The sequence below is a fragment of the Trichosurus vulpecula genome, chromosome 3 (genome assembly GCF_011100635.1).
Source record: "Trichosurus vulpecula isolate mTriVul1 chromosome 3, mTriVul1.pri, whole genome shotgun sequence".
Lineage (NCBI taxonomy): Eukaryota > Metazoa > Chordata > Mammalia > Diprotodontia > Phalangeridae > Trichosurus > Trichosurus vulpecula.
The window spans coordinates 270,098,894-270,111,762 of record NC_050575.1 but is presented as its reverse complement, the minus strand read 5'-3'; the positions used below and the strand labels follow the sequence as shown (position 1 = coordinate 270,111,762).

The window sequence follows — 12,869 nt, the reverse complement described above, 5'->3', positions numbered from 1 at the left end:
TCATATAATTTTTGTTTGTATAATTTCTATAAGGGGTCAACCCTTATTATTTAGGATTTCATTGTAAGTTCTCCATTTGGGCCTCTGCCTTTTGTTTGTGGCCCCTGAAATAATTACTGTCTTTATTTTGGTGTGGTTTGTATTATTGAATATATGTCTTTTTTGACTTATTATTAAGCTCATATTTGTAGGGTAGAACACCCTGGAATGCATCCTGAGCTCCAGTGCTCTTCAGAGCACATTGTTCCATTTTCTTGCAGATCTAGAAAGTCTTGTGTTATTCAAATTTCCTTTCCTTTGTAGTTTAAGGTCTTTCTTAGTTGCTTGCCAAATTTCTTTCTCTGAACTAAATTTTAAAATTTAACCAGTGTATGGCTTGGAATTTGTAGCCCTGAGTTTTTTTTTTTTACTGGAGATAATTTATAAATTCTTTCAATTGTTTTTCACTTTCTGTGCTCAGAAGTTATGGAAACATTTCTTGTATTATTTCTTGTATTATGGTGTTCAGGTTTTTTGATTTGTATTCTTCTGGGAGAACTGTAATCCTTAGATTGTCTCTGAGAGCTATTTCTATGATATCAATATGTTTTGCTTGAAGAGAGTGCATTTTCTTTTGTTATTGATTTTTGCTTCTCTTCTCGGTTGGCTTTCATTTCTGGGTATTTGCATTTAGAATCACTTGTTTTCTCTTTTGTTTCTTTGGTGAGACATATCATCACAGATCCCAGTTTTTCTATTCTGTCAGTTATTTTTGCTGTCAGGCCATAAACTATGCTCTTACAATTTTCATTTCTCCTTAAATCCACTCAGGAACAGTGTGTTAAGGTTCCATGTTCTCCTCAAAATCTACAGGCTCCTCTGTCTCATCAAATGTTGAGTTGTTTTCTCTTGTTTTGTAGTGTTTATTTTTAAATGCCTATACTTGTTTACTAGATTTGGACACCTATTTCCTTCTACTATTAGGGGTTTCCCTATTGATTTATCTGCTTGTGTTCAAAGTTTTTGAGTTTTCTTCTTCCTGGGATCCTTGGTAATTTCAGTCTTTCTCATCCTTATTTTCTACTTTTGCTCACTTTCTGACTCCCTCTCCTCCAATAATAGTTTCCTTGGTGGTTGGATCTCAAAGTATCTCAGCCTTCTCTCACACTGGACAAAATCATTGTTCACTAGCCTAGGTGATTTGAGGAGAGTCAGGGGGAGGGTGGTGATATATAATTGGCCATAGTTGGATGTTTGGTTCTTTCCCTCAGGCTTAGTGGATTACTACATAGCATCTCTATACATGCTATCCTATATCCTCTCTGTTCCTCATTTCTCTGGCATTTCAGAGTGCTGCCACTCTGGTGTCACCATATCCAGGGGTGATTTCTGTCATTTGGAGTTTGGATCTTCAAGGCTCTAGGAGGAGGGAGGGTTGTTAGGGTGTTAGAGTTTCAAACCCAGAAACGTACCCTATCCCTTTCTCTTTGTTTCTCAGTTTCTTTGCTTAAATCTTTTGCAGCACAAAATGCTGAATGCTGCCATGGTGCTGACCAAGGCCCCAGCAAACTTCTGCAATCTAGACCCCAGATCTCCAAAGGAGAGAGGGAAGGTAGACTGAGGTATGGGGTTAGTTATTATTGTAAGCTCGTTTCTGATTGGCTAGTGTAGCCTTGCTACTGATAGTGTGATGGGAGAGAGGGTACTGAGTGAGTTAAAGTTAGGCAATAGTTAAATTTTTTTAAACCTTTTTTACTTCTAGGTGTCCTAGACCAGTGGTGTCAAATTTGCATAGAATTTGACAGGGGCCACTAAAAGTGTATATGAGGATCCCTGTAGGTCACATATTGACTTAGAAAACCTGATATTAACATTATCTATGTTTTATTGTAATTCTTATTTATTTTGTTAAATATCTCCCAGTTACATTTTAATCTGGTTCTGCATAGGCTGTGTGTTTGACCACTTTCCCCCAGGTTTTGGAGACAGCAGAAATAGCATTATCTTTGATGTATAATTTGTATTTCGGTGAGGTTAGAGAAGTCATGAAGATACTAGAAAATGTCTAGTCCAGTATCTTGTTGCTCATCTTGTGACTTCCACTCACCAATCATTTTTAAGACCTTTTTGTCACACTATTTGTCACACTCTATACTGGGGAAGATACAAAGTTTAGATGAGACATTGTAGCTTCCCTTATGGATCTTAAAGTTAATTAAGGAGATAAGAGGCAAGCACAGATAGTAATAGATGCAATTTCATAAATATAGACACCTCTTTTAACAACACTATTCACAGCTCATTTTTGCCTGTTTTTCCTTTGTGGTTCTCATTCATGTTTCCCCATAAATCCTCTTTGCATTATTTACCCACTGTGTGGAAGATATATCTTTAGGTCTTTTAAAGTTTCATGGATACCAAGGCAGCACTCAAATTGTCTGTCCATCTTTTTATTCCTTGTACTTACTACATGTTTAGTAGAAGTTCCAGAAAGCTAGATTTGTACTTCCTAGAAAAGAACTTTCTAATGAGAGCTATCCAAAAGTGAAATGATCTGCATTACAAGATGCACCATCACAGAAAATCTTCAAGCAGAGTCTGAGTGATCACTTGCCAGGTTTACTGTAGGTTAGAATCATGCTTAGGGATTTTACCACTAACATCCTTTCCAACTCTGAAATTCTATGATTCTATGTTAGGATTGTGGAAAATTTGAACTGGATGGTGTTTTTTATCTGTTTCGTATTGTCTTTATGTTTAAAAAATGACTTGAAATTATTTCCTAACAGATAGGAAAATATTTTTCTCATCCAATTGCAGTTGAATACTGAAAAAATAATTATAGAAAACAAACTCCCTTTGAGTAGAAACAGGAAAGCTAATAGTCTTCTAGAATATGTTTGCTGAGGGGAAGTATATCAGGGAAGGGCCACATATTAATTTTACCCAAATATTGTATTTTATGTAAAGCAGTTTTATTATTAATGGTAGCTCCATAATTAACCAAACGTGTGCAAAAAAATCAGTATGACCACACATCTTTATTGAGCCATGTGATGTTGCTGATGGGATCAGTGATCAAAAAGTGAAATAGTGAGGTAGATTAAGAAGTTTCCCTGATAAATTTAAGGGTACACTCTCAAATAGGGCCCTTCCTGTCAATCTACTAAGACATCATGTGGTTCATAAGCAGTATTGAAAGGCAGAGTTTGACAAATCCATCACAGATCGAATAGATTACATACTACTTAAGTCATTCAATAAATAAAAATCAGAAAGGATATGTCTAAGGAGGCCCTCTGTTGGTGAACATTTTTATTATACATCTCAGTGCACAGAACAGCATCATTTCAGTCTGTCTGACGAAAAAAAAGAGAGCCTGCTCCACACAGAGTTCCTTTTGTCTGAGGAATGATTGACAGTGTTTAACTTCACCTTTCAAATTAAATTCTGCCATTCTTTTCCTCTAAGTCTTCTGGCTAAATTCTTCAAAGCACTTTGTACCTCCTCACATTTATCGATTACTTAGTTCATCTGCATAAGTAATTTAATTCAGTGCACAGAATCAGAGAATGCCAGAGAAGGAAGGTACAACAGTAGCCCCTTAGTCCAACCTGTATTTGAGAAAGAATTCCCTTTACTGCATATTTAAGTAGTCATCCAGCCTCTGCTTCAAGATTCTCAATGAAGGGGGATTCAACACTTTACAACACCTATCCTTATGAATAGATCTAAGATTAGGAAACTTTTCCTTATGGGAAGCTTAAACTTATCACTTGGAACTATTACCTCTTCTTCTGTCTTCCAGCACCAAGCAGAACAAGTCTAATTCCTCTTACATTTGACAGCCCTTCAAGTACTTAGAGATTTTAATGTTCCTGTAAGACTTCTCCATTTTTCTTAAACCAGTCCTCATATGACATGAGCTTTGAGGCCTTTCACCTTGCTAGCTCCCCTGTGAATACTTCCTGACCAATATCTTAGAATGTGTGCCCCAAACAGAATATAGTACTCTAGAGGTTCTGTTTACTATCTGGGTGACCCTGGACAAGTCTCTTAGTTTTTTCAGAACTTTAGTTTTACATTTGTAAAGTGAAGGTGTGGATAATCTCTGAAGTCCCTTCTACCTTTGATCTAGGTTTAATCTACCTTAATCTCCCTTTAATTTAGGATTTTAGGGTCTGTCTAGGGCAGGGGACAGTGGGACTGTCACTACATATTATAGATACATGCTGTCTCCATGTTGCAATACATGGAATGTTGAATGAAAAAGAGAATATCAACATTTGGGCGGACCAAGGAAGACTTCATGAAGGATGTGGCACTGAATTTAAGCCTCTAAGGAAGATAATAGTACGAGGGATGGTGATGAGATGGGAGTGCATTTAAGGTATGGGGGCAGCTTGTGGGAATGAATCAAATTTGGAGTTGAAGTATCCAGTTCTAGGAACAGCCAGGAGTCCAGATTGGTTTTAATATAGAGTTCATGAAGGAGAGTAGTAGGAAACAAGGCTGGAAAAGGAGGTTGGAGCTAGAGCATGGAAGACTTAGAAATTAGTATTTGTTGTATAGACAGTGGGGAGCCACTGAATAGTTTTGAACATAGAAGTGATATAATCAGACCTGTGCTTTAGGAGAATTATTTTGGCAGCTGTATAGAAGGTAGTTTGGGGAGAGGAAAGATCATAAGCAAGAAAACCAATTAAGAGACTATCAGAGTAATTCAGATAAGGAAGAGGGGATATGAGCTCACACTAGGATGGTGGCTACTTGGAGACAAGGGGTCAGTTGTGAGAGATTTTGAATTAGCATTGACAAAATTTGGCAATTAAATTTAAAAAGTTAAATTTAAAATTTAAAAAATTAAATTTAAATAAAAATTTAAAAATTAAAGATTTACTCCGAAGTTAATGGTAACCTGTGTTGACTGATAGGATAATGAGCCTTCAAGAGGGATAGAGGGAGTTTGGACTGACAGTTTTAAGGAGGGATGGGGAAGAAAATGAATTCTTTCCAGTGCTTTATCAGTGCTGTCCTGTAGTAAGTGCTTCATATGTGACTGACGAGTTGTTTGGGGCCTGTTCAATTTGAAATGCATATGCTACATTCTAGTGGAGACATCCATCAAGCTATTGATGGTGTATAACTAGAGTCCAGGAGAGAAATTGAGATTGGAAATATAGACTTGGGAGTTACGTGTATAGAGATGATAATTAAACCCAAGTGGTGATTAGAGCTTCAGTGATGAGAGTATAGAGACAGAAGTGAAGAGGGTACAAAAAGGGCCCTAGGTATCACTTTTGTTGTAGAGTCAGGAGGTAGATGTTGAGACAGCAGGGGAGGCTGAAGAGTAGTCAGACAGATAGGAGATAGATAGACAAGAAATAGATAGATAGATAGATAGATAGATAGATAGAGTATCTAGAAAGATGGGTGGTCAACAGTACCAAAAGCTGCAAAAAGGTCAATGGAGGTCATGGAGGTCATGGAGGATGCATCGCTAAGGATCATCAGATTTAGCAGTTAAGAGAGCACTGGTAATCATGGAGGGAAGGTTTCTTAAAAAAGAGAAGGTAATAGCGTTGCTAGTTGACTTTGGCAAGAAGGTTCATCTCTTCTTTAGAGACAAGAGTCAAGGCAGAGAGGATGGGTGATACTATAGATTTAAGTTGTAGAGCAGGGAAAGTGAGGGATGTTATAGTACATGACACATATTTTCTCAGTAAATTAGGAGTTGAAGGCATCTGATGACAGAGGGGGTGGTGGAAATTTGGAGAGATTGAAGAGAGAAAGGCTTAGAACACCTACTGATGGGAATGGTAGAGAAGGTCAAGTGAAAGACTTAGGGCAGTTAGAAAAGCTTTACTTGAATGTACATAATTGAGACAAAATTACATTTTTTCTTGTCTTTGCCTTAATTGTCATGTTGCTTTATGGATGGAGAAATACTGCTTTCAAATACAACTTATTTCCAGGTATTTTAGAGGTAGGTTACATTTTGAATAAGCCTTAACTTCATATCTCAACCTTGGTGATAAATGAGGCAGCTCATGAATGCTTAGGATAGGGATTGGGAACCTGTGGCCTCGAGACCACATGTGGCCTTCTAGGTCCTTGGGTGAGTGGCCTTTTGACTGAGTTCAAGTTTTACAGAACAAATCCTTTTATTAAGGGGATTTGTTCTGTGAAGTTTGGATTCAGTCAAAGGGCTTCACTTGAGGACCCAGAGGGCCGCAGGTAGCCTTGAAGGCCGCAGGTTCCCCATCCCTAGTATAGGATTTACGTGCTTAATCCAGGCTTTCAGTCCTTCAGGACCAAGGAGAGACTATATGGATTTTGGCTCCACCAGAAGACACAATAGAATTAGGATAGAAACAGGACAGAATAGGGGTGGAGAGTAGGGTTGTCTAATAATGAAAGGGACAAGTTCAAACAGCAAGTATTTATTAAGTGCTTATTGTATGCTAGGCACTTGTGACATAGATACAATGAATGTAATAATCCCTACTCAAAAAGAGCTTATATTTTAATGGGGCAAAGACACCAAGATGGGTGATGAACAATAATAACAGTACTGTTTGTGAGTGATGGAGAGAAGGTCAGTTGGCTTAAATGGGAAACTGTGGGAACAAGGAGATAGAGTACAATAAATATGCAAAAATTGGTTGGGTCCAGGTTGTGAATTGCTTTAAAAAACTAAACAAAGGAAATTTATATTTTTTCTTAGAGACAACAGGGGGTCCCTGGAGTTTATTGATGAGGGGAGTGACATGATTAGATCTGCATTCAAGGAAAATCATTTTGGGAGCTGTGTGAAGGATGAACTAGAGTTTGGATATAGTCGAGGCAGGGAGACCAATTAGGAAGCCATAGTAATAATATTCTAGAGACGGTGAGGGACTGATCTAAGGTGGTGGTTATATGAGATGGGTCAAATGTGAGAGACGCAGAGGAATTAGAAATGGCAAGATTTGGTAACTGACTGAATAAGGAGGATGAGGAAGAGTGAAGAGTTTATGAATTAAGGAGACTTGAAGAACGGTGGTGGCCTTAGACAAAAACAGGGAAATTTGGAAGAAGCATGGGTTTTGGGAGATAGCTAATTCTATTTTGGACATCTTGAGTTTGATATGTCTCAGGGAAATCCAGTTTGAGTTGGTGTGAAGAGCTGAATAACTGAATCATGAGGACTATACTCATGTTTGATACAAAGGCTTGATCTTTGTTCTATCTCTCTTGTCATTTCATCTAGTCCTGGCTGGCATGTGAAATTGCACCTTATGAGATTTCATTGGAGGAAAGAATAGTTTTTTGATTTATATCTAATGAACATATATTTATTAATCTCTCAGCACTATGCTTGACCTGGGAGGGTGAGGTGGTGAGGAAGATACAAAATAGATGTGAAACAGGGACCCTGTCCTCAAGGAATTATTGTCTTGCATGCTCTTAGAGGCCACCCAACATTTGTTAGGATGAAAAATCAAGTCTCCTCTCTGGGTTCATTTAACTCTGTAAAGTATTATACATAGGAGATGAAAAAGGGACTAGAGTGCATATGTTCTACATTGTTTGTCTGCAGTCCCCCAGTCTATGCATTAACTCCTCACCAGCCTAGCTTTGGAGTGAAGGGTGGCTGTTTTTGCATAAACACTGTCATTTTAGTGGCACTGCTATTTCATCTTTGAACCATGGCATCAAAGAAACATTGACCTTATTCTCGTTGCTTGCCTGTCTTTGAAGCGGATGGCTTTGCATTGCAGATTAAAGTGAAGACATTCATCAAGAAACAGATCTGGCAAATCACTCCCCAAACTCAGGATGAAACAAAGCTTTGCAGGCTTCGATTACAGTTGCACAGCAGAGTGAGCCAAAGACGAAGGCTTTAATGCTAGTCTCCTCAGATCCCCCAAGACAGCAACAGCAGGGTAATAGTGTGGGCCTTTTAGTTCGGGGTAACTTTACCCTGTAAGTCAGTTACTAAGTTAGTTTTCTAGGCAGAAAAAAGAAAGTAATGGAAGGATTCCCAGCCTGTGTTCTTCATTCCTCACTTCAATTTAAATAAAACCAACATTGGAAAAATTAGGTCCTCGCAATAATGTACTATGCACGTTTGTTTACTTCAAATGAAAGTCTTCATAGAGAAATAAATTATAAACTTTATGTTTACTACATCATTGTATTTTTCTTCTGTGACAACTGATCTCTCTTTTAAAGGACAGTAGTAACCCTTCCTGTGTAATGTCTTTCTCCCTAGTGCTTATTAAAGAGCAGGCAACATGGAGTTGCATCTTAAGAGAGAAGAGTAACCAACAAATATGCCATATTAAAAAAAACAAGTAATATAAAAACTAATATAAAAATAAAACCTTCTAAATTTGTATAGCAAATTCACACAGGATTATTTGCCCTAGATTTGTTAAAGTGTATTTTATACAGTTCATTTAAAACATTCTGATTTACAGAAACTCATTTTATGAAAGATATTTCATAACAAAGTACAAATAAAATACTAGTATATATTCTATATGGTTCTTTGTCCAGGTGCAAGAAAGGCAGAAACAGCCCTGGGAGGCAGAGTAAATATGATCTATTATACATTTGTTGTCTTACCATTTGTTGTTCCGTCTAGTCCCATGAGACATTTCATAGACCTGATTATTTGTTCTGCTATAGGTGCGGACATAGATGTAGCATAAACAGCACCATATGAATGAACTCTTAAATAATCCACTAGGTCCTGAAATAAAGTAAAAAAAGAAAACCAAAATACAAATCAAATAAACGTTAGAGTGTGCATGTGTGTGTGTGTGTGTGTGTGTGTGTGTGTATGTGTGTGTGTGTTTTACAAGAAGTGGTAATCTTCCCCATGGCCCACTTTAGGTCTGTTCAAAGGGGAAAGAAGAGTAGACGAGTTCGGCTGGAATGTAGACTACAGAGGGGGAATAATGTAAAACACACTAGAAAAATAGTAGGTAGCATTATTAGTTTTTGCCTGTGTGAGCCTTTCTTATCTTTCCAACCAGACTGGAAACTCCTTGAAGTCAAGGGCTCATTTGTTTTCTCTGACAGCATTAAATAATGTGTTATCAATACATTGCTATCTTGGTATACCTAGCACCAGACATACACACACACACACACACACACACACACACACACACATAACACACACACAGATTGAATTGAGGAGACAACATAGCTTTAATGAAACATTTAGACCAGTGTTGATGTTGTTGAATTATTCAGTTGTGTCCAACTCTTCATGGTCCAGTGGACCAAGCTGTTCCTGGAGTGGTTTGCTATTTCCTTGGCTCTCTCCATTGAGTCAGCTAACTACCTCCTAATCCAATAAGGGATGACAAAGTTGCAAAGGTAGGTAGAGGCCAGATTGTAAAAGGTTTATAGTTCCAGGTTGATTTAGGCGTTTGAGTTTTATACAGAAGTAGTGGAGAATATTGAAAATTTTTGATCAGTATTACTCAGGGACCTGATTGTTAATAAAATGGTGATCTTTGTTAGAAGGAAAAAGCCTTAGCCTTTGTTTCTTGTGTCTGATACCAAAATAAAACCTATAGGCGAAACTAATTAATTATGACTCCACTCAGAACTTGCAATAATTTGAACAAAGGCTGGGCTGAACCTTACTTTTTGGAAAACTTTTTTATTCCTGGATGGTGCCCGTTGAGTACTCTTTTCAAGTATCTTCTTGTGGAAGGCATTGTACTAAGCACTTGGAATTCAAAGATGAAAAAAACTCATACTACCTATATTAAAGGAACTTATTTCTATTGGGGAAATGAAAAAAAGACTATACATACATGTACATAATAAAAAGTAGAGAGCCAGAGGAAATGTGCTAGGAAAATTAGAGGAGAGAGAAATCATGAACAATTAATTGTTGAGATTGGGAATTACATCACAGAAGTGGTGGGTACCTGAGCCTTGAAGGAGGAGAAGGATTGTGAAAGGAGAAAATGGGGAAGAGAGCATTCTAGGTGGGATAGGAAAGGGGACTGCTGACCATGTCTAGAGGTCAGAAATAGAATGAGTTTGCAGAATAACCGGTAGCCCAGTTTCAGTGGAATGCGTAGTACACACAAAACAAAAACTCCTTATCTTGCCATTCAAGGTGAAGTTTGGCTCAACTTACCTTTCCAGTTTTGTTTTCTGCTACCTCTCTGTAAGAATGCTATAGCCAAATTGAACAAGCTATTCCTCAAACATAGCTTACACTTTACTGCCTCCAGGCATTTGTTCAAACTGTTCTCTTTTTGGGCATGCCCCCTCTATACATCTCTTCCTCTCCAAATTTCAAATATTCTTAGAGACCCAGCTTTAAGGGCACTTCCTCCTTGAAGCCTTCCCTAATACCTTTCCCCTAATACATTGGAAGTGTTCTCCTTTCCCTGGATTCCCATTGAACGTTGTATCAATCATGATATTTATTAAGTCCTGTGTTGTTTGTGCTTGGGTTGTTTGTAATTTAGTTGTTTATATATATTGCCCTGGGCTGGAAAGATATCTTATGCTTCTTTGTATTCTCAACAATGTATCTAGCATAGGGACTTGCACAGAAGAGTTGGTCAGGAATATTTACTAATGGAGTGAAAAGGGTCTTTAGAAAGCCCCAGATGAATTAATACAATAGTCCATAAGTCTTGACATTGGGACGATGAAGATCTGCCGCAGTGTGTCCCGCCTACAGGCATAGAAATTTACATAAATGCTTTAGTAAATGAAGCTGAGCAACCCCAGAACTCTCACTAAAATGGCAAATCAAAATATGTTGTCTATTGTTTCATTAAAAACCTAAGGTTGGACAGCCCTGATATAGGATATCACACCCTGATCCAGTGTAATTATTTTGTTGCCTTAATGGTGTGGGAGCAAGTGTAGAACCACTCAAGATGTCTTACAGAAGGGGTTATTAGGTGGATGATAGATTTCTATACAAATAACAATATCTGCAATAAATTACCCATAGTCATTTTTGTGAGATAAAAATAGGGCTTAGACGTTTGCTTTCAGATATGGACTCTGATAATTTTCTAACAGTTTCCTTAGGGTAATATACAACACTGTGCCAGACAGGAGCCCAGTGGCGGCAGTGGGACAAGGATAGGGAGTCAAAAGCTCAGGGAAGAGTAAGAAAATATTATTCTTTATTTGGAATCTACATTTCATGTCAGGCCTACCTCCTCTCTATCAAAGTTATTTTGGCATTTTAAACTTTGTTCGTGCTGCTCCTTTCCCCTGATACCTGGAATAACTTGCCTAGCTCAATACCAGTGACAAAGTAGTTTCTTCATACTTGTTGATTAATTATCTTTTCAGTGTTTCTTTTTCCCATTGATCATAATTAATAAATTCAAATAGTTATTGATATGTTGATGGCAATGTGCTGGGTTCCAAAAGGAGTAAGGAAGAAGCATAAGATACGGATCCTGCCTCCAGGGATTTTACCATCTAATTGAGAAGAAAAGACATATCCAGATGAAAGTTATGATACAGAGACATTATAGAAAAACAATACAAAGTGGAATGCAATTAAGAGCCAGAATGAGCAATAGAGACAAGTGGTATTGTAGTTCAAAGAATGGGGAAATTAATATGAATTAGTGATCAGGGATAACCTCATGGCAGTTCTGAGACCTGAGCCTAGTCTTGTAGGATAGGTAACATTTGGGAAGATAGAGAAGAGTGAGGGGACATTCCAGGAAAATAGCTCAGGAAAAGGTGTAGAGACTAGAGGGTGATTTTATATATATGACATATATGAGAGTTATGATAAGCATCTGGCAGTGGAAGACTTTGTACTGTGGAGCAGTGAGAGATGAGATTGGATAGATAGAGATGGGGCAAGGTTGTGTCAGCTTTTGATATTTGACTGAGAAGTTTGGATTTTTATCTTCTAGGCAGTGTGGAACCATTGGAGGCCTGTGAGCAAGAGAGTGACATGATGAAATTGAAATCTTTTGGGAAGATTAGCTGTCAGTGATATACAGGAAAGTTGGTGGGGGAAGGATCTGGAGGAAGGTAGTATTTAGAAACCAGAGACAGAGATTTGTTAAGAGGCTGTTACAGTAGACCTGGAGAGGATGAGAGGATTGATAAGATAAAGGCAGTGGAAATGGTAGGAAGGGATGAATTAAAGACAGACTAGATAAGGGATGAAGAAGGAGCGACAATGACTCAGCCCTCAAACTTGAATTATTGGGAAACCAGTAGTGTCATTAAGGCAGGAAAGTTGGGAAAGGGAACTGGTTTAAGAGCAAAGTGATAAATCCGAGCCTCAGACCCCATCCTCTTCTGTGATGCCTTCCTGGACAATTAATATATATTGATCTCTCTCTCTTTTTTGAATTCCTTTAACACTTAAATCTGTAGTATTCAATTTAGCTTTTGAGAGGTAGTGACTATATTTAGTGAGAAAATGGTTGTATAATTTCAGAGTTAATCTATGGTGAAACTATTTTGAGGGGTTGTATGTTTGGGAAAATGAGACAATCAGTGATTTGGCATTTGACAAGGCATGTGCAGAGCTGAGAAACCCTGGTCAGATACAGCTGAAGGGAGCAGGATGGTAAAATGGGTCATAGTGACATGGCCTTCTCCCACTATCCCACTATGTATTAGAAATACTTGGAGAACCATCCCTAAGGTCATATAGCAAATGTGAGTCATGAGTTTCTGAACACCTCCTACTTTTGTTTTGAGAAGAAGTGGCTGGGAGGCCCTGAGGGGAGGGAGAAAGGGATAGGGTGGATGATCGTGTGGTGGGTTTGTGTGATAGTGTCATATCTAGTGTGAGTATAGTGTGAGTATGTAAGTATTTCATCAGTGCTTTTTTATTGCTTTATTAGAAGTGAGATTGATGGGCAGTGATA

The 12,869-nt window shown here is 38.0% G+C and overlaps 1 protein-coding gene across 2 annotated transcripts in view; it reads right to left on the bottom strand.

Annotated features, from left to right (window-relative positions):
* SPTLC3 (serine palmitoyltransferase long chain base subunit 3) overlaps nt 1–12,869 on the bottom strand; it is a 217,900-nt gene that overhangs the window by 52,507 nt on the left and 152,524 nt on the right. For both annotated transcript variants that reach the window (XM_036749299.1, XM_036749300.1), the window contains exon 9: nt 8,593–8,719. In XM_036749299.1, the coding sequence (XP_036605194.1) occupies nt 8,593–8,719 (127 nt within the window). The remainder of the gene's footprint in view (nt 1–8,592; nt 8,720–12,869) is intronic.